At 42.7% G+C, this 22,204-nt stretch overlaps 1 protein-coding gene across 1 annotated transcript in view; it reads left to right on the top strand.

The window, feature by feature from the left end:
* Positions 1-22,204, top strand: part of B3GLCT (beta 3-glucosyltransferase) — an 83,646-nt gene that overhangs the window by 17,769 nt on the left and 43,673 nt on the right. Inside the window, exons 4-6 of the mRNA XM_064493228.1 lie at positions 5,331-5,440; positions 18,829-18,905; positions 19,395-19,506. Coding sequence (XP_064349298.1) covers positions 5,331-5,440; positions 18,829-18,905; positions 19,395-19,506 — 299 coding nt within the window. The remainder of the gene's footprint in view (positions 1-5,330; positions 5,441-18,828; positions 18,906-19,394; positions 19,507-22,204) is intronic.

The following is a 22,204-nucleotide window of genomic DNA, read 5'->3' as shown; positions in this document are numbered from 1 at the left end:
TTCAGGCTGGCTCACTGGCATTCGATACATGTTAGAAGTTACAGCTCATATTTTGGATTTAAGTCCTTTGGCCACAATTTATTGAGTTTCCAGTAAGGACAGATTCTGGTACCAGGTGGGCACTGAGGGGGCTGCAGAGGTGAATAAACAGGGTCTGTTCTTAGTGGGAGGAGAGGACGGCCTTGGCCTTGCCCACGCCCTCCTCCGCCTGGAGCCGGGTGTCCCGCTCGCTGACCCGCGGACAGTGTGTTCCCCTCGGTCTGCTCACCACCACCTCTTCTGTCAAGTTCGTCTGGAGATCCCTGGGGTGGAGGTGGCTTCTCACTGCTGTGCAGACACACCATGCTTCCCTCCCAGCCCGTAAACACCCTCACCTGCACTCCTTTTTAAAAAAATTTTTTATTGACGTGTAGTTGATTTACAGTGGCGGTTTCAGGTGTACGGCGAAGTGATTCAGTTATATATATACATACACATATTTTCTTTTCAGATTCTTTCTCATTCTAGGCCATTACAAGGTATTGACTATAGTTCCCTGTGCTGTACAGTAGGTCCTTGTTGTTTATCTAGTTTATGTATAGTCGTGTGTGTCTGTTAATCCCCAGCCCCTCTGTTATCCCTCCCTCCCCTTTCCCCTTTGTACTCCCTTTTTATCACATCTTTCTCCCTCCGGTGTTTTGTGAGCATCTTCAGGGATGTGACCATGAGTTAGTCTATAGGATGGAGGCTGAGGGCTGTGGGGGCTACCAAAGCAGCTGTCCCAGCAGAATCAGAGCCTGGATCATGGTCGCACAACACTCAGGGCTGCTGACCAAGTCCAAGGGCGGGCAGTCTTTTTTCCTCTTTTGACTCATTGCCTAATCAATATATTGACTGGTGACCATTATTCTTACCACATACAGCATAACTGGAGTGGCTCTGTGTGTGTGTGTATGTGTGTGTGTATGTGTGTGCATGCATGTGTGTGTTTGTGCATGTATTGTGTGCACATGTTTTGTGTGTATGTGTCTGTGTGTGTATTGTGTTTTGTGTGCATGTATTGTGTTTTGTGTGCATGTATTGTGTTTTGTGTGCATGTATCTGTGCATGTATTGTGTGTATTGTGTGTGCATGTACTGTGTGTATGTGCATGTGTTTGCATGTATTTGTGTGTACATGTATTGTGTGTGTTGTGTGTGCATGCGTCTGTGTACATGTATTTGTGCATGTATTTGTGTGTTGTGTATACATGTGCGTACGTGCATGTGTGTGCATGTATTGTGTGTATTGTGTGTGTGCGCGCATGTATTTGTGTGCATGTATTGTGTGTGTGCATGCATGTATTTGTGTGTGCATGTATTGTGTATGTGTGTATATGCGTGCGTGTATGCATATGTTGTGTGTGTGTGTACATGTATTATGTGTATGCGTGTGTGAGCATGTTGACCCCTCAGCCTTAGGTCATAGGCTGCTTGTTACCAGAAGCTTTTGTCAGAAGAACATCACATTGAATCCTCATCAGAAAAACACCAGCACTAGGAAACTCAGGTTTCTAGATAATTTCTGACCGGGAGAGGTCAGCATTTAGTAGAGTGTGTGGTGTGTGATGTATGCTCAGAAGCGGGGGAATGGGAGCCTTTGATCTCTTTACCTTCACAGAGGGCTTAGTTGTCCTGCAGGGACCCTTCTCTAGCCATCTCTGGTTCTGTTTCCTGAAAGCTCTCTGTGGCTTACGTTGGCTTCAGAGCTGCGTGGGTTCCTCTGCTTCCTTGAGTAACAACTTCATCTTCCCCCCTTGCCGGTCACACTCATCATTACTGTCAGGCACTCATTGTGCGACCCATTTATCGCTCATTCCTGGAGGGGAAACAGTGACATTCTGTCTGGAGCTGTGACGGGGTTTGCTAAGGGCAAACTGCAGTGAGTTTAGGGCAGTAGCATCAGAGTGAGGAGGAAGGAGTGAATTGTCTTAGGCGGCTCTGTTGACTGGGCGGTGGGATGGCATAAACGGAGAAGACAGCTGCCAAGGCGAGCCCTGGGATCTAGACTCAGCCAGGATGCGATTTGGTTAGGATGTATGTCAGGAAATATTTCTTGGTGCTGATATAGAGAACAGCAGGAATTTGAGAACCAAATTGTACTGTCCTGGTTCTTTTCTGGGATTGGGGTGGGGCTTAATGGCATGGAAGTGATTTTCTGTCATTCATTACATCAGGGCTGTGGGACCTGGGTGCACCTTCCTCTTCTGCCTCATCGCAGGGAACTCCCCTGCACGCGTCCGACTCCTCACCCAGCTGTGCCTAACTGATGTTTTCAGGGCCCCACCTCCACTTCCTGTCCCAGACCGTCCCTGCTCTCTCTTTTGGGAACATCCTCCCACCCTCTCTCTGGGTGTCCCGAGGGTCGGTGTCCTTATCCCATTCTCTGGGGAGGCCCTGCTGCCTGGGGGCCCAGGTGGTCTGGGACCCTTCCCGTTTGAAGGCTGTTAATCTGTAGACCCAGCCTCTCCGCATGTCATATAAATCCTCCAGGATCGGGTCTGGCTGACCCAGCCTTCCTCTCCAACTATCACTGACTTCATCCTTTTCCCAGAAATGCCGGATAAACTCCCCGGTCACCTACTTGGGGATGCTGCAGAGATAAGGTGGGCTGTGGGCTCCAGGATCCCCTCCCTTCTTTCTCTGCCTCCTGTCTGCTGCCTTCTGCGCCTGAGTCTGCAGAAACTGCTGCATTTTAAAGGAGACTCAGGAAACACCCCTTCCCAGAAACCCCCCAGGGCCAGCTCCCCCACCCCTGTCCCCTACGCTCCAGAGTCCCCGCGGGGCTCGGCGGAGAGCTCGCTGCCTGGCGTTGAGATGGCTGAGCGGGACTCGGGCCCTCCCGTGCTGGGGCTGCGCCCGTTCCTCTGCGTGTCTGGACCCTCGCGCTTAGGAGGGGCTCGGAGGTGTTGCTGAAGGAGCTCACGTCACACGCATGAGGGAAGCACATGAAAAAGCAAGTGACCGCTCAGTAGCAAAGGAAACAACTCACAGCACAGGACCTGATACAGGAGAAGGGGAAGAATTCTCACCAAGCTCGTCCCCGCGCGGAGGAGCCATTGTGCAAATGGGGAGCTTTGCGGATCTGCTAGAACAGGGGGCAAGAGTTGATTCCTGGGGGGTTAGCCTTTTGACAGGTGCAATTGCACTTTTTAAAAGTTTAGTATGACTTATTTTGAACCTATAGGAGGCTATAGAGAGTAACAGAATGAACAGCCTTGTATCTACCACCCTGATTAAGAAATAAAACATTCCTAGCACAGCCGAAGCCTTTAAACCATTATCCTGGTTTGGTGTTTAGCATTCTCATGTAGTCTTTCGTACTTCCATGTCGTAGTTAATTGGACACATGCATATATATAGCATGTGTCCATTTTACATATATTTGTGTTTCTATTTTTGCAAAGCGTTGGTTTATACCGTATGGTTATGCCTTTGCAGCCTGCTTTTTCTGCCATTCTCTGGGTAGGGTTCGTCTACGATGTCCATGTAGATCGATCCGTGGAGTGCTGGTTAATCTTTATTGCTGTGTTGCGGTCCAGTTGGGATATCTCGTCAGTGGGTGTCTGGTTTGCTTCCAGCCTCTTCTTTCTACGCAGGGCTGCCGTGAGCACTGTGGTTGTGTGTCCTGTACCCACGTATGAGAGTTTCTCAAGGATGACTAATGGTGGAATTTCTGGGTCATTGGAAATGTGCATCTTTAACTTTATTACATTTTGCAAAAATTATTCTCTGAGGTTTATTGACTCCATTGTTAACAAACGTGAATCTTTTTCAGTTTGGTAAGTCAGCTGTGCTAGTGTTTCAGAGGTAGTGGACTGAAGGTTATGTGTCAGTTGAAATAGAAGACACCCACTGAGCCTTAGCCGGATGTCTGATTTATAGAGCCAAGAAGCCAGTTTAAAGCAGAAATAGGTATGTGGGGGCTCATATTTATCTAAACGCCTACAGAGAAGGAGTTAGGTCATATTCTGTAGGTTGCTCAGCATTTCCTTGTGCATTTTTGAGTTTTAAGCAATGAGCACTTTGGATTATTTTGGGGATCTAGCTGGCTCGCTGTGGAGCTGTTTGTTGTATGAATATTTGAGTGAATAAATGAATGGAGCTGTGGAACTAAACATGAAAATGATAAAATAGAACAGAATAAAATTAAAACGAGTTTTTTAATTTTAATAAAATTAAAAGCTCACGGTGGCAGGGAGGGTCCCCACGTTCACTTACTGTCAACCTGGCTGGAGGCTGCAGTTCTATGTCACATCTGCCTTCGGCCAACACCTCTGTCTGGAGGCAGAGTCTCGACACAGTGGCTGTTTCTTTACTTTGTCATAACTGCCTCCCTCTCTGCCCACCTGTCAAAACTCTGGCTGCCCTGCAGCGGGTCTCCAGCTGGGAGGCAAGTACTTCTCTGCAGCACCTCCTGCCCCAGCCTTGTTGCCGTGGAATCTTGGCTCTTGTCCTGGAGATAACACTTCGCTCTGGCCAGGTGCCTTGTGAGGTCCCTGCTGAGTGTCACCTTAAAGGGCCGTCTAGAACATGCTTGAGGTGGTGTCTTAGTTTGCTAGGACGGCCGAAACAAAGTGCCACCAATCGTGTGGCTTAAACAGACACCTGTCTCCCATTTCTGGAGGCCGGTCGGTTGCCCCTGAGGCCTTCGTCCTTGGCTTGAAGATGGCTGTCTTCTCCCTGTGTCTTCACAGTCTCCTCCCCCGTGGGTCTCTTGTCCAGATTTCTCCTTTTTATAAAAACACCGGATACACTGGATTAGGACCTAAACTAATAGCCTGACTTTAACTTGGCTACTTCTGTAAAGACCCACTTCCAAATAAGGCCATGTTCTGAGGTCCTGGGGGCTAGGATTTCAGCATACGTAGTTTGGGGGACACAGTTCAACCCCTAATGGGTAACAACACACTGTAGGTTTATGTGTGAATTGTTCAAAGGCTTCTTGCAAACACTGGATTTTCAGGGACGAGGGAGGTGAGCGCTCCAGGCGGCTTCACCCTTTCCTCCATGTTTATATTTGCATTCTTGACAAATGTAGCAGCAAATTCAGTTTGTTACCCCAGACTTGGTCTAGCACAGCGAGCTTATTTACTTGCTGACTGCTAGGAAGGAAGTTTCAGAGATCAGTTTTAAAAGAGAGATTTTCTCCCTAGAATTACATATAAATTGATTTTTCCCCCCTAACAGTTTATTGCCTGAAGGCTTGCCTTGTGGGCTGGGTTTTTCGTCATTGTTGTCCACTTGTTTTCAAGTTTATTTCAGTCATTGTTAGAAAAAAGTCTGAAAACTTTTTTGTTGTTGTTGTTCTAGATTTAAAAGAAATTGTATTTGTCATCCAGAGTCAAAGTAATTCTTTTCATGCAAGAAAAGCAGAACAGTTAAAAAAAAGCATCTTAAAGCAAGCTGCAGATCTTACACAGGTATGTGGAGACGGCTTGGGGTGTCTGGTAATTACTTATTTCTTGATGCATCATGTGTCCAAAGCTCTTGGTCCGTAGAGAATCAACTTTATTTAGATGAAGATACCTGTTCTGATTTGTTTCGCTGGCTTAATAGGGACTATCTGTTGTTTAAAATGCTCGTTATTCCCAATACTCAAAGCATCATATTCTAAATTATTATATGTGTATTTTAAGAAAATCATATAAATGGTATGGGACTATCATGGTTTTATCAAGAAGTGTGATAGAAAAAATTGGAAAAAATAACTTTTTAAAGGCAGGGCTTAAAATAGCAAAGATAATTAACTTTTAAAATTTTGCTAAGAAGTCCTATGGCAATTTTTATGTTGAAATAACATTTTCATTAACCTTAGTGCGGTGCTTCTTCCATGGGTCCCTTAATCTGTTTTTTAATTGGATATTATTAATTGAACTTTCGATTTGATTTATAATGTAATATCTGAGAAGGATTATGGAGAGAAAGATCGACACAGACAGGTACATTGTAATAATGTTTGAAACAGGCGTGAACTGAATTTAAACCTGTTCTGAATAATGCTGGGGTTTGGAGCAAAAGAAGAGCTTCCTTCTTGTGCTGCTGCTCGGAGCTTGCTTCTTAGGCAAGTGGAGAAATTCCTCCAGCCTTGGAGACAGACGTGCTTGTCTGGAGGCAAATAGGGCCGTTTCTCGGTTCTCTCAGCAAAAGCTCTTTGCCCAGAGACCCGTGTGCTTGACAGATGGCTTGATTTCTGTTGGTGGGCGCTTGGAAATAAAGGGTTGGAAATACCAGTGGAAAAATTAACAACCTTAATGGTCTCCAAGGTTAAGCCCTGCTGACAGTAGGGTTCATTATGCTTAATCTTTAGATGCTTTCTGGGCAAAGTTCATCCAGCCTCCCCAGTCCCTGCAGGGACGGATCCTTGGCTCCTCTGCCGTGGGGCATCATACCTTCTCCAGGGAGAGGGAAGAATTGCAGACACCAGGCAGTTTTTCTGGTAACTGGAAATGGGAGCAGCTTGATGAGTTTACCATTCTCCTTGGCCTGGAAACCCAACTTTGGGGATTTTCTTCTACTCAGTTTTTTAGATGCCGTCAGTATGGAAGACACGCAGCAACCTTGGGGCCGGGCTTCCTCCGTGGGTCCCGGTGGAGGCACCTGTGGCAGGGGGACGGGAAGGGGGAGCCCATGCAGCCCCCTCGGTCCAGGCTCAGCATCCGTGGAATCGAGCCCAGCCAGCCTTGGCACTCCCCCCAGCTGTGTGATCAGTGGTGACGTCAGGGCAGAGTTACGTATCGCTTGAATTCATGTATGAATTAAGGGCACATGTATCTCTGGGACTTGTACGCTCGTTCCCAGAAGCACCTTCCCTCTTGTAGACGCAGACTCACGTGTGATGAGGGTATGTGTCTTCCCCCTTGAATCTGTGCTGTCAGTCCTGTGGTCAGTGTGGGTGCCTACACACTTTGCCAGCCAAGGCCAGCTGAGGGAGTTTGCCCCAGTACTTCCTTTACTGTTTGTCAGCTCCTTTTTTGTGGTTTTTTGGGTTAAACTTTTTCTTGTGTATGCAAATCGCTACTCATCACTGGCTCCCTGCCTGCCTTTCCCTCTCCACTCTTCTGGGAAGAAGCGCTTCCTGGGAGCTGGGGGCAGGACAGTGCTCCCGGGACTTGGTTTACAGTGGGGAAGACGTGTGTGGGCACCGCTTGGTGGGAAGCAATGTAGATTATAAAACATTCCTCCTCCTTTTCCGCCCCACAGGCAGAGGTACGCCTGGGGGCTGGGAATACCTGCTCCTTCGGGAGGCCTGGGGGCTCTGTAGGGGTCAGGCCCAGGAATGCTGGTGCTTAAAACTGGCTGGAGGTTCTGGGGAAGATGGTGACAGGTTCCCATCTCAGCCAAGCTTGGCACGTTTAGGAATGGAGAATGGGCATGGCTCTCGGGCGTGTCTCTTGGGAATTGAGGCAGGACAGCAGTCCAATAAGGTGTGGATCCAGCAGACCCCTGGGAACCTCCCATGCTCATTACCTTTTACCAAGACAGCCTCCCAGAGCTTGTTAACCAAAGTCCCCGTCCCTGATCCCATCTTCATTCCCTGCCACTCGTCCCTTTGCATTTTGTTTGCCAGTGATTTCGAACTCTTCATGGTCCCTGGGGTCACCTGGTTATGTCATACTGCTGTGGCCCTGCATGTGATGACCTTCGTCTTGACAAGCTCCCGTATCCGGTGAAGCCTTTCTGTGCACTCGCTTGATCTACGGGGACAGATCACTTCCTCTTTGCTTCCACTTTTAGCGTATACTTTACACTTTGGACTATTTTTATTTGTTACATCTCTGTCTCTTTTATGAATTTTGAGAGCAGAGAATGTGTCTGATTGGTTTCTGATTCTTCAGAACCAAGCACAGAGCTTTCCATGCACTGAACCTGAGTCCTCAGTGAATGTTAATTAAACTGGATCTCTGAAATTCATGGTTTCATTTTTCCTTACTCTCTTTTCTTTTTGATTTCTTTTTTTTTTTACTTTTTAAAATTGAAGTATAATCAATTACAATGTGTCAATTTCTAGTGTACAACATAATGTCCCAGTCATGATATATATATATACATATATTCATTTTCACACTCTTTTTCATTAAAGGTTATTACATGATATTGAATATAGTTCCCTGTGCTATACAGAGAAATTTGATTTTTAAATCTATATTTATATATAGTGGCTAACATTTGCAAATCTCAAACTCCCAAATTTATCCCTTCCCACCCCCTTTTTCCCTGGTAACCATAAGATTGTTTGCTGTGTCTGTGAGTCTCTTTCTGTTTTTCAGATGAATTCATTAGTGTCTTCTTTTTTTTCCTTTTATTTCTCTTACAGTATGGTCACCTTTGACCACACACACGCCCTCACATCCACACACACACACTTGTCTTAAGTTACAGGTTCTTTGAGGCAGGTTCTTTGGCTTTCTCTGCTTTTGATTCCTCCACGGCACCTTAAATGTAGTGTGTATTCAACATATGGCAGTTGAACTGAATCCAGAAGAAACTGAACAAATGAAAACTAAATATTACTTTGAGTAGATTATTTTTTCTATTAAAATTTTGGGGAGTAGTTCTTAAATTGATAGTGGCCAGCCCCTCTCATATTAAATATAATGTCTGTTTTACTTTTCCCTGTGAAATCAGAGTTTAGGGGGAAGAGCAGAATAAAACATTGAGCACGAGTTGGTGCTCTGAGAGTCTGATTTCATGATTAAGTGAATCTTTGAGAGGCAGTATGGAAAAGCACCAGAAAATTCACTGACTGCTTTCACGCAGACTGCATAACAATGACTAAGGAAGGTGGAGCCTTACTCCCCCCAACACAGTCCATTTGAGGGGCAGGGGCGGGCAGCTCTGGTCCGGTTTCTTCCGTCTTGTGACTTTGCCATAGGCTCAGGTGTCTGGTCCTCATCTGTGTGATTGGAGCTGGCTTACCGCCCTTACATCTGCATTCTGATATGTGGAGGACAAGGATCCTTTCAAGGATGTGACCTTGAAGTTGTATGCTCAACATTAGAAACTGTATTTTCATGGATGTGCGAGTCTCAGCTTTTAAAACTCAGAAAACCGTTCCATTTCTCGAAAGTATTGAACATTTTTAGCACTTTATTCTGTGCTTCTATTTAGTTTCAGGGTGCTTATACTTAAATTTTTGTTGTCCTTTACGTTTATAACTTGCAGTTTAGACCACCTATTTAGCCAGTGACTTAAATTGCCACTAGGTGGCAGTATTGGTTTTGCATTTAAAGACACCTAATTAAGCAATCTCATCAAGCAAACGCCTCTCCCAGCACCTACTTTCTGTGATAATAAATGGAGCCTAGACTAAACCACAGGAAACCTCCCTCTAATTATCAGATAGCCTGTTTTTCTTATTCCAAAATTCTTTCCCTGATGGACTCCAGCTCTGAGTACTGAAGTAGTTATGAAGGGACTTTATTCTAGCACTTGGGTTTAAACTGCTCACGAGATCCAGGGTGCTCTGTTATGACTCAGGTAATTCCACATTTGGGTTAACAAGTCTTTCGGTAGTTGAGCTGGCCAGGAGACTTCAGAGTGTGCAGCCGTGTGTGATACTAGTTCATTTTTTCCTCTTTATAGTGTTCTTTATGTTACATATGTAATTGAAAGTTGAATTTATTCCATGCATAGCGTTTTGGAGAGCCACAGGTTGCTGACAGCTCACAGTGGGTCTGCGGACAATTCACATTGGGTCTGCAGACAGTTCTTGGAGCAGTGCTGAGCTACCTGGACCTAGAACTGCACACAGACAAAGAAGATTAACTGCAGAGAATTAAATGCTGAGATGCACAAAACATAGGGCATCAAAGTCGCTTTAAGAGGCAGGTAATGGCTCCCTAGTTACAACTTAACTGGAATTTGTGTTTTTAAGAAACTGACATATTCTTGAGAAAGAATTGATAGCTTAGTTGTCAGCCATGGAAGCGGAGGATGGTTGAGTTCAAGGCAGAGCTGTCGGGGCACCCCAGCCCTGTGGTGGGGAGCGGGCGGCTCCCCCTCTGAGGGGTCAGTCCCGTGGTTTGCCAGGTGTGTGCTGTGCCTCTGATGGAGTGGGAAGTCCCCTGGGCCCTGAACCCTGAAGTCTTTAGGTTACAGTTTTGCTTTTCTCCATAGATTTGCCCACCATGAGCTTTCACAAAAGCTGCTTATGGGGGAGGAATCAGCGGTAGGTTTTATCATCTGAATATTTATCTGATAGCCCAAAATATCTGTTCCTCCCACACTGCCAGATGTCTAGAACTGCTGTTTATTTATTCATTACTCCTATCGAGTTGCACTCCACTATGAAATCTGCCAAAAATTAAGGTGCAGAAAAGTAACAGTTTCTGGGGTTACGCACCTGCTTCTAACTGTTCTCTTCTGCTCTAGCAAGTCAGTGTGCTCTTATTAAAAACACAAACACTTTTCATGCTTCTCATGTGAATAGAAAAAAAAAAAGAACTTTCTGTCTGAAACTTAATACTGTGCTTGGGGTTGTTACCGGAGTGGTGACACTGTTTCCCTTGTTTTCTGAAATAATCTGGGTCATTGTGAGTTGTCACTCCCATCTCCAGTTTTGAAGATTTTAACGCAGTCTGTAATGGTTTTGAAGCTTATAATGGGTTATTTCTTCTAATCAGGGAGCCAGCAGACTTTACCAAGTGCTTTCTGTGTTCAGAGAACCATTCTACATTGCTGTGGAGCCAAGAGTTAGGAATTAGAAAAGATACTGTGGTTCCTTGAATCACTCATAAGGTAGATGGTAACAGCCTCATAATAGAAGTGACTCTATCATTAAGTAGAAATTAGAAGTCCAAAATAAATGCATTAAAATGTTTATTCAACAAACATTAATTGGCCATCTGTAGCTGTAGGAGGTACTTGTGAATATAAAAGGACATCTCTCCATAGGACCTGGGCCCTTGAGAAAGTGATGCTCACGGAGCTGTTTAGGAAGAAGAGTGATGTATAAAAACATGAGTAAGTCTAGTGCTGACTGTGCCTGTGAAGCCTGGGAGGATAAAGAAGGAAGACTTTTGTCAGATCAGGGAGGAGAGACAGGAAGTTAGCTGGAGGGATGTCAGCTGAGAACAGGGATCGGATCCGGAAGACAAAGACGCTGACTGTCAGGACGGTCTGCTGCTGGGATGCCCGGGGGACCTGGAGTCTGTGGCAGGCGGCACAGTCTGGGGGATGAGTAGCACATGTATTAACAGGAGGAGTGAGCTTTTTAGATTGAAATAGGTGGAAAGTAAAGCTGGGGAGGCGGGGGATGTGGCTGACCAATACGGGTTCCTAAATGCACATCTGTAGTTATAAGAATACAGATGTGGAAAAAGTGCTCCTTTTTTCCCCTGAGTTTTCTCCCTGCGTTACAGATGGAAGGGGAATGCGAAGTTATAAAGATTGACTGTTTAAAGAGGTGCGTGAACAAAAGCCAGGTGGAGGTGAGGCCACGGAAACCCGGAAGGAGAGTTTGTGTGACAGTCTCCGAGTTAATCAGGCTCTTCATTGGATTTCATTTTAAGCACCTATTATGTGCATAGCATCTGTGCACCAATTATGATTTGACTTTTATTTTTTTTGAACTTGAAAAAATTCCTTCTTGAGTGGATGTTTGTGTGGAAATTCCTTTTTCTTTTTTTTTTAACCGAAAAGGGGCACAGACAGCTCAGTCCCTGGTGAAGACTCTATTGGAGAACCCTGTTTATGTTGTGTTGGAGAGGCTGTCATCTGAGAGTCTTTTTTCTTCCCCTATGGGACCTGGGACCCAGTGACCAAGGCTGATCCTAGATTGAGATAATTTTTTTTTTTGTTTTCATTTTAATTTATTCTCTGCAGTTTAAAGTGAAAACTAGAACATGATACAGCCCTACCACAGAAGCTTTAGATACAGTGTTGATCAGTTTTGAAGCAGTGACAATGAGTAATCATTGCACACACTCCTCATCTCTAACTTTACATCTAGATTGAGATGATTTTTACTGTAGCTTTAGAAATGTATTGACACTTGCTTAAAATGATGAAACTATTACTGCTCTCCAAAGCAATTTCAAAGTAAGATTAAACTGGAAACAATAAAGGAGAGAGGATAAAGTATCACTGTGTGTGTGTGTGTGTGTGTGTGTGTGTGTGTGTGTGTGTGTGTGTGTGTGTGTGTTTTTAAAGTAGGTTCTAGTAAAATAAGGATTCATATACTATTTTGAAAACTCTAAAGTGTGACCTTTAATCTTAGTGCCAGGCACGGGTCATGCTTGGCTGGGGAGTCACTTTGAATGAGGAACGGGGAATGAGTCCCTGCGGGAGTGATGCTGGCAGAGAGGGAAGGGCAGGGTTCAGAGTGAAGGAAGGACCTGAGATGGGGCAGAACCACCAATGAAGGCATCCCACAAATGCAGAAAAGAAAATTCAGAAGCGAGTTATGCTTATAAGGCGGTTTTTTTGGGGGGGGTGGGAGGTGGGGAGTGTATGGTGCAGCTGTAAATTTCATTTTATGGCAGATGTTGGATTACATTTCCCCTTTGAGGCCAAAAGGAGCCAGACTATTCAGAAACCTCCCCCACTCTTCTGGCCTTCGGCTGAATAGCTTTTAAAGAGAACAGACACTTTTAATTCTGTTGCCGACTTTCGTGGTATGAACTTCATTTAAAACCTGGCAGAATTGCAGCCTTACAGATAAATGATTCTTTTTGCTTGTCCACAGAGAGTTTGGAAAATCACTATTTTCTTGAGAAGAGTTAGTCAGGCCTTGGCTCATTAGTTTAAAAAAAAACTCATTTCCATGAGATAAGCCAGGAAAGCGGGGAGCAAAGCCTTTTACAGGTTGGTGCAAAGAAGCTGGAGAAAATGGCCTTGCACTGTCTATTTTTAGACTTTCTGTATTGGCCAGGAGACTGTGAGTGCTTCATTAAAATGTTAGCTTGGAGAGTCAAGCTGCTCTTCCACTAAACTTCCCTTTTTAGATGAGAGCAATTGGATGCTGAATTACTTAGTAAAATTTCATTTTTTGTAGTAATCCATAGGCATTAAGTAATCACATTAAATTGTTCGTTAAATTGGAGTTTTTAATTACATTGCTGTTGGATAAGAATTTATGCATCTAATGATATCTTTATGGAATATTTACTCACACACGGCCCAGGTGAGGTGCCCCAGGAGAAAACAGAACAGTGAGACCGAGTTCCCTTCCTCAGGGGGTTGCTCAGCGCCAGTGAGTTCTTCACACCCCGTCTTGGATGTCGACTGCCCAGTGGTTGGACCCCCTCCCTCCCCGGAGAACTGGGACCCTGTGTGAGTCTGGTGGGAGGTGGGCTTGGCCCACGAAGAACCTCAGAGGCCAGGCGCTGGGTCCTCCCAGCTCAGAGATGGTGGACAGTTGGATGTGGCCATGCAGGATTCTGAGTCTGCAGCCAGGGACCCAGAGAAGTGGTCACTTTAGATCTCACTCCCCTGGTGGTGACATCAGTGCCCAGTGTCTGGTGGTGACAGTGGGGACCAAGCGAGGAGGCAGCACACATGTGTGTGGAGGAGGCTAGTGCTGGGGTGTGGACGAGGGTGACATCCTGTGGGGCGACTGGGCGACCCTTCCAGTGAGTCACTGTGGACGGGCCCCACCTCTGCCGGCCTCCAGGAGGCTCACGTTGGGGGAGACCCTCATGTCACGGTCTGCAGCCACATCAGCCACGAGAACCCAGGTCGGGCAGCAGCCAGCCCTGCCGGAAGGCTCTGTCCTGACGTTTGACCTGAGCTTGAAGGAACAGTAAGAGTTTGTTAGACTCCCGCCTGGGACGACTGCGAGGACCCTCAGTGATGGAGACGGTGCATCTCAGTCTCCCAGGACAGGAGCCAAGGGGTCAGCTACTCCGTGAGCTCACGCGGTGAGTTAGTCTGGGAAGGCGGGGCTGCAGGGACCAGGGAGAGCCCTGAAATGTGGGGCTGGGTCTGCGGCAGGGACGGGTCGGAGCTGCAGCGCGATCACGGCCGACTTCCGTGAGCGCCGGTCGCGGGCGTTGCCTCACTTGGCGCTCCTGCCAGGACGCTGTGCCGCTGTCGGGCATCACTCGCTTAAGACTGTGAAGCGGTTTCTGTGATTCTCCCCGTCTGCAGAGAGGAAACTCAGGCTTAGAGGGGTGGAGCGACTTGCCCCTGCTAGAGTCACTAGTAAGTGGTGCGGCCAGGCCGGCATCTCGGTTCCCACCTGCTCCCCGACACACAGACGGGGCCTCAGTCGCAGGCCGGGTGGCAGGTTGCGCGGCTGGTGTGTGCAGATTATTCCACGCTGGTTAGTAAACAGTGGCCTGTGCTGTCTCTCGCTTTAGCTGGCTTTATTTTTTTTTAATACCATTTATCCTTGACGTTATATTCTAGATTTCTTTGCTTATTATTTGTCTCCTTCGTTAGAACTTGAGATCCGAGAGGGCAGGGATTTGGCCCTGTCTGTTCATAGCTGTTTGCTGTGATCCTTGAACAGCGCCTGGCACGTAGTAGTTGCTCAACAAATATTGTAAAATCAGTAATACTATTAATAACCATCACGTTCAAGCTTGTGCCAGGTACTTGGCATGTTTTAAGTCCCTTGATCCCAGGAGAATTGTTTTCCCTGTGTTAGGGGTGAGAGGACAGAACCACAGGCAGGTCTGGGAACCTGCTCAGGATTGTGTGGCTCCGAAGAGCTGGAGCGAAGATTCTGATGCAAGTACTTTGGCTCCAGAAATCGGGTTCCTAAATGCTAAGCTTTATCGCCTTTCATGAATGGGTGAATGATTGGTTAAAACAGATTTATATGAGCTATAAAAATGTACTTAGTAACGCATTTCAAAGTAAATAGTTAATAAAAGTAAATTATATAAATAATGAGGTAATATTTTTCTCTTGTTAGGTAATGATGGTTAATGATTAAGACAGGTTTCTGGAAAAAAATGTGTTTTAATATAGGCTCAGATTCCTGGAAGGTTTGTTGTTATGGTATCACATATAATCTACTGGTCCATAAATGAATACTGTTTTTTTTTTAAAGGCTAGTAAATCTGTCTGATATATGTTCCTAACTGCATATTATACATCTTGGTTATTATCCTCATAAGATAGACCTACATCTTATGGAAGAAATTATAACAATAAACAGATGTTAATTTTCATCATAATTTATTTGTTGGTCTAAAAGCTCAGTTCAGTGCCTAAGAACTATATAATGATTGGGATTTAGAAATACAGTTGAACTGGAATCAGTCTTAAAACAAGATTTAGTCCTTCAGAACCTTTGCCTAACACTGAACAAATGTCTTGGCTTTGGTTTCTAATTTAGTACTTGCTCTGAGTAATGGGATTGAATTAGACCATAAACTCCTATACTGCCAGGCTTATATTTTAAATTAAGGTATGGACAGGTTACAAATAGTGGGAAATAGTCTGTGGACAAGGGAAAAGGCCAACATCATGGAGTTACATTAGCTGAATCTTTTCCAGACAGAGGCAGAAAGACAAAAGTGGTTCACAACCAAATTTGCCTAGTAATTTAAGTTATTTATGGTATTTAAAATATTAATCTGTTTTGATCCATGTTCAAATGTTGGCTTTTTCATTCATACTATTAATATTTCTAGATATAAATTTTTAATGATCTCTCCCTCCATATTCAGGAATAACGGGCTTTCTCCATGCTGAAAGCATTTTTAGAGTGCTTAGCTGTGGAATCAAACCCCTTTCCCAAATGAAGGTGATAAGTATGAATAAGAACCAGGTAATGAATTAGAGTGTTGATTTTGAATTTGTTGGTTCTCAATAATTATTATTTAAATATGACTATGCCTTAATAAAACATGTTCAGAGGAAGTACTGCCTGAAGGTCCAGTGGGCTTTCTGACTTCAAAGGGTTTATTAGCAGACCATGGTCAATGCTGATGATGGAAAATAAAGGGAGACTTTGGATCAGTGAGACAAATAGCATTAATATAAGATGTTTAAATTACTGTGATCAACTTTTTCACTTTTTTCCTTGCCTGTCATTTTCCCATATTAGATTATTTGTATTTTTAGCCCCTTTATGCTTGCCTCTGTTAGGGCATTATCTAATTTTTGGTAGAATTTTCCCTGCCTTTTAGGTTTGAAGTAGTAGCATGGTTTGGCGAATAGGCGTCATTTCGGTTGACGGCAGGTGGCACTGCACGCATGGGTGTCTTTACTGTGGCTTTTACTCCAGAGGACTCTGTTGATAGAACATTTTCTTACTTTTTCTTTGATTTTTCATCTGAAAACTTTCTTATTCATCCATCCAATTATATATTAAAAGAACTCTCTTTGTATCTTAAAGTGCTGTAAGGTGGTGATGCGGCACCCTGAAGGAGGTCTAAGTCTTGTGGCGGTGTAAATAGAACAGAACATAAATTGTCACAACCACAAGTGGTAAAACTGAGATAAGATCGTTTGATCATTTGATGGGAAATTTGATTGTGACCTTTTAAATTATTTTATCTTAGAAGTGCTAATACACACGAGTATGTGTGTATCTAAGTCTGGGTCTGTGTGTGTTCATACACAGAATACACACACACACATATACACATATACACACATATATATAAGACAAGAATAAAAGCTCTTGGTCCCTTTTGAGGATTAGTAGGTGAAAGTTTATAAGTGAAATGACTTTGGCTTAATCAAGAGCAGGTTTCTGAGCATCAAGGTAGGACCTATTTTATATTTTTGAGATAAAGGTATTGGCACATATCTGGAGATAATTATGCATAAAGCACACTGGTTGTGAAATGTTTCTACTTGGAGACAGAGAGGTACAGAAAACTTGATTGCCATTTTTATGTTCACCAACTGAAGCAAATATGAAAGCCAGGCATATGATTTAGAAAACAAGAAGTAACGGAGATGGGAAAGATTGTAATCCACTAGCAATCCACAGAGTTTATTTTAGTCTAGAATTTAACTCTTTCTTTGTGCTGACTAAACCTTAGCCTACAGCACTTTTACTGTCATGACAGGAGGTTTTCACACGTCTGTCTTTGCATCTCTGCCAGGAAAGGGCCCTCACAGCCTTTCTGCTGAGGTCACCGTCTGCGTATAACCCCTGCTGACATCACTTGGATAGTTCCTATAACTCGGAAGGGTAGTTCTTGTTTGGAAGCCAAATTTTTGTATTTATTTCTGCCCAAAATAATTTTTTACTTAAAATACATTTTAACTTTATTTTTCTCACTCCTTTCCAGTCTCTGTTCATGTGTGAACGTGTCTTACACAGTTGGAATCATGTCTGTTTTTTCACTTAACATAAAGAAGTTCCCATGGTTATAATGTCTTCATTATTATAATTTCAGTTGCTACATAATTGCTCATTTGCTACTTACTTTCTTATAAACCTTTTTTTAGTATTTGCTGTTTCTTTTCTAGCTAGTTCATATTGGCACACACCCATAATAATTTGAAGGTTTTATGCAAATGTTAATATTACTAGTTTTCTTCACATATGATTTTTGTTCTTACATAATCCCTCATGAGTATATATATGGCATTTATATGCATAAAGCATATAGCTATATATGTATATATGACATATGTGTATAGCATATAGCTATTGTCTGTGTGTGTGTGTGTGTGTGTGTGTGTGTATATATATATATATAAATACACATAGCAATTTTTGAAAAGACAATGAAAATTACTGCAAGATTCAGAATCAACAGTAGGAAAGCCCAGAATTATATTGGGTAGCTGTTAATTCATCCTTTAGGGTTTGCTTTTTCTAACGTGCCACACTGTGTGATTGGACCTTTGACTACTGTTTTTACATTTCATATTTGTACATGGAAGCTAAAAATACTATATAAAGAAATAAGGCTTATTTGAGATTCCAAAGATTTAAATTAAAAACCATTCTTTTCTTCCTAAATAATAAACTTATATGAACTTCAGGACTCGTATGGAATCTTCATTACTGTGGTAATGTTTCAGATGGTTAATCATTTCTTCTTAAAGTCTTTTGTCTGTAACAGTTACCAGGATGTAGGTAGTATAAAACACAGAACATAATAAAGTTTGTTGTGGGGGGTGTTCAGGCGTATTAGATTTCTGACTTTTGGCTTGTCACAACCTGAAATTCATTGAATAGTGCTTAACTTCAAAGCTAACATTTATAGTTTAACAATTAGTCTCTTTCTTGTATGTATGTATGTGTCTCCATGCATATTCAACCATAGTTGTATCTTATTTCTGGATCTTAGTTCCTCCAAAGTTTATAAATTCTGAACTTCCATCATTATGCTATTACTGTTTTTGCCTTATGAATCCTTAGGGACTCTGTTTCTAGTATACAGATCCAAAGCTCTTCACTATGGCGGTGTTTCAGTGTTTTTAGGGCACTCTGAAAGTTGTTTTCTTCACGGGAGGTAAATGGGGCATTATACGCTCTTGTTTAGCCGAGGTGTTTTATTTTCCGTGTACTACCGCTGTCGTGTGTACAATAAAAACTGTCCTTACGCCGCTGAGTTTCCCTGACTTCCCCGGGCTCTGCAAGTTTCAGGTCAGCTCTGGTCTCACTGAGGACCCTTCTTGGAGGTCGTGGGCCCTGTTTGGAGCCTGGCTGGTGGGGAAGTTGTGTGGATTCAGCTAAAATCCTTTGTTTCTAGTAGCTCCTGAAGAGAAGAAAAGAGAGAGTGGTGTAAAGAATAAAACATCAGATCTTTTAAAATTTAAAAAAAAAAAATATATATATATATATATTTTTTACATACCTGGTCTTAAATCTGAATCTTTTAAAAAAAAAATTGTGGTCCTATTGTCTGTTCTATTTATTTCTCTGCTTTGATGGTTGTTTCCTCAGGAAGGCCCCCGAGTGCTCCTCCTTCACCAGCTTGCCCAGCAGGAAGGCGCGTGGACCATACTTCCACTATTACCGCAGTACGTTCACTGGGCTGTGTGCGTGACCGGCGTCTCTGCCCGACCCTCGGGGGCTCCCTGGGTTTCTTACTAAGGGGTGTTTTTCCTCAGAGTTAGGAAAGTAAAGGAAATTTGGACTCTGTTTTTCCTTCTCACTACTCCCTTAATCAGATTTCATGATGATTGATTCTTAATCATGAATAGCTTTTATTTTTAAATATGTTTCTCTCGTAAAAGATATGATGTCAATATATTTGATATTTTACTTGAAAAGTATCTCTCTTCTGAATTGCTGTTTGTCATGGAAAGAATTAACCTTAAGAACTCTAGCTGTTTCATAAACCAGTAGAATCCGGCTTTCCTATAAGCTGAAACTATACATGGAAGAAAAATATAGGGGAAAAAAAATCCAGGTTCCTTGCCATTTTATATGTTTTTCATCCATGTCCCGCTTATGAGTTTTAAACCTTATTATAGAAGTGATTACTATAACCTATTTCTTTCTGTCAGCTTTTCTGTAACATATAGCAGAAATTCATCTTGGATTTTCTTCTGTGAAGAAGAGACAAGAATACAAATTCCAGAACTCTTAGAAACACTCAGAAGATACGACCCATCAAAGGTGAATACAGTCTCCACACGGGTACTTATCTTTTGGGGAAAATGCTTAAAAGAAGTTTAACTTTGATTAAGAGCCTTTTCAGTCTAATAAAAACACTTAATTTAAAATTTAAAAAAGTGAAATAATAGTTGGCTATCTGGAAGCAATGTTAAGTAATTCTCTTTGTGGTTTGGAGCTTTCAGAGGATGGAACTTATAATGAGCCAATTTCAAATGAAAAAAATATCTATATGTGTTAGCAGTTTTAAAAAGTTAAAAACTACACCCTAGAGTTAAAAAGTAAGTTTAAGTTGGTTCTTTCTCTTCGTCAACAATGACCACACATTATTTTAGATATTAAATATTTTTTGAGGACCAACTGTGTATCAAGGAGTGATCGTAGGGGTGAGGACAGACAAGGCTCCTGATCACCTGCATGGTACAGAGTCGCAGGGGGAGGACGGACTATGAAAGGAGCAATTACAGTTAACAGTGAGACACCTTACGAAGGGAAACACTGGGCTCTATTAGAAGCACAGAGCAGGGCCTCAGACCTGACCTGGGAAGGTCATGACAGGGAGTGACATTTAATCCAAGCCCTGTGGGATGAGTAGAGGTTAAGAAGAGGAAGCGTTTTAAGCAGGGGAACAATATTTGAGAAGGTCTGGAAATGAGACAGAATGCATCTTATGTGAGAAGGTCATCACTGCATTCATATTTCTAAATTTTACCTTGTGCAGATATGATGTCACAATTGGATCTTGTTTGGATCTTGTTTACATCCCAATTCCTAGCGCTGAGGGGTGTTCAACACTTAGTAGGTGGTCAGGAAATATCTGTGAAGGACTGAATGACCCTATAAAGACAGCAGGACAGCTGGGCTGTGTTCAGTGTCTCTGGAGGTGTAGAGGCTACCCTGGAAATGTGTCCAAAGTAAATCAGGCTGTTCAGTTCTCTTGGAGAAGGCCAGGTCACACCCTGGTCACTTAATGGAATTCTTTACACGTGGAATAAGCAGAATTGGGCCCCTTCTGGTACCACTGGACACTCAGCTCAGCCCTGTTCTGATGCCCACTGCAGGCGGGAGTCGGGTTTAACTGGCACGTGGATGAGGAACGGTGGGTTGGTTCCGGGACCCTGCTTGGTTTGTTGATGTAGACACACAAAGTTGGGTAGCCATCACCATTAGATTAATTCTCAAAGGCTGGAAAGTTTGTTACTATAATAAAACCACTGGTTTTCATGCCTTTTAAATGCTGGAAGGACCCATTATGATTTCTCTTTATGCTTTTGAGTTCTGGGAACGTACAGATAAAATTGAATGAGAAGGTTGTTAGGTTAAAAAAAAAAATTCCTTCAAAGGAGAGAAGAATTATGAACGTGTCTCATGCAGGCTTCTGAGATCATGCTAAGCACCATCTGTGTACTTTGTGCTGTGTTTTATGTCAGACGTTAGTTAGGCTTTTATGTTTTCCTTTGACTTGAGGAAAACTCCCAAACCTTTTTTCGGATGTAGGAGTTTTAGTCTCCTGCTAGTGTCCATTTCGCCTGGAGGTTATTTTCACATTCGCCATAGCTCTAATTCTGTACAGAAGATGGTGACTAACTGTACTTTAGAATGAAAATTAGAATGATAAATCTAAAAGTTCAAAGCAAGTTCATGAAAAGCAAGTACAGAACAGAGGTAAAAATGAGATATTTTCTTCTTTTTCGAGCTCTACCATGTGGAAAAAAACAATCTAGATGCTTTATTTCTTTTGAAACTAACATGAGGAAGTAAGAATTACATAATGTTGCAGTTAGCCAAACCAGTGTGGGTTTGTCCTTCTACTGCATAAAATTTTAGGAGAAAAGCATGAAACAAACCTGGCTTGATGTTGCTACATATGAACTACATTAAAATAATAATTATACAATGCATTAGGGTTATCTGCTATTTTGTCTGATTCTGACTTTTTCCCTTCAGTATATTTTCTGTCATTCTTATTAAATGCAAATTTATGCTTTTATACACTATTTTAAATGAAAACCTTTAATCTTTACTAAAGTGATTAATCTTTGTTAAGTCGCCTTTCTAGGTGATTTCTATACATGTCTGTATCTTATTGAAGTCTTTCTGTTTTTCCTCACAATGCGCTTTTAATATGTGTGCATTGGTGAAGCGTCTTGAATTTTTTTATTTTTAACAGAGGTGAGACATGAGTGCTGGCAAAGAGTAACTCTGAGATACTAAAAAGGACATTGTCTGACCTTCTCTTTTGCAGTTTGTCTTGATTATAATTGTCTTTATTAAGAAGCCATTAAGAAAATCACTAGGAAAGATGGGGAGGTGCCTCTTCACTCAGTCTGTATTAACTTCTCCCTTAGAGCAGTTTACAGTATAACCCCTCCACAAAAATAATGAAAAACAACCTTATATACTAGGTAATAGCTGAATACCACTATTAGTTGTTAAAACATAAAAGTGTGTCCCGTGTAAATACATGTTTGGAACGGGAGATTATGATAGTGAAAGATCAGTGAGAAAATGCTTAACTATACTGGTGTTTATGTTCTTTAATTTTAAGTAAGCTATATTTGCATAGTATGTTAAATCTGATGATTTCCACATTGGTTAATGTTTAGTAGTTTGAGTTTTTCAAAAAGATGCTGAATTTCCTTCTCAGGCCATGGCTGCTGGCCTTGTAATTACTTCTCTTGCCCAGGGGTGACTTAATATA

This window comes from Camelus dromedarius, chromosome 13 (assembly GCF_036321535.1).
Source record: "Camelus dromedarius isolate mCamDro1 chromosome 13, mCamDro1.pat, whole genome shotgun sequence".
Lineage (NCBI taxonomy): Eukaryota > Metazoa > Chordata > Mammalia > Artiodactyla > Camelidae > Camelus > Camelus dromedarius.
The sequence above is the reverse complement of the archived record's forward strand: the minus strand, read 5'-3'. Positions and strand labels throughout refer to the sequence as shown.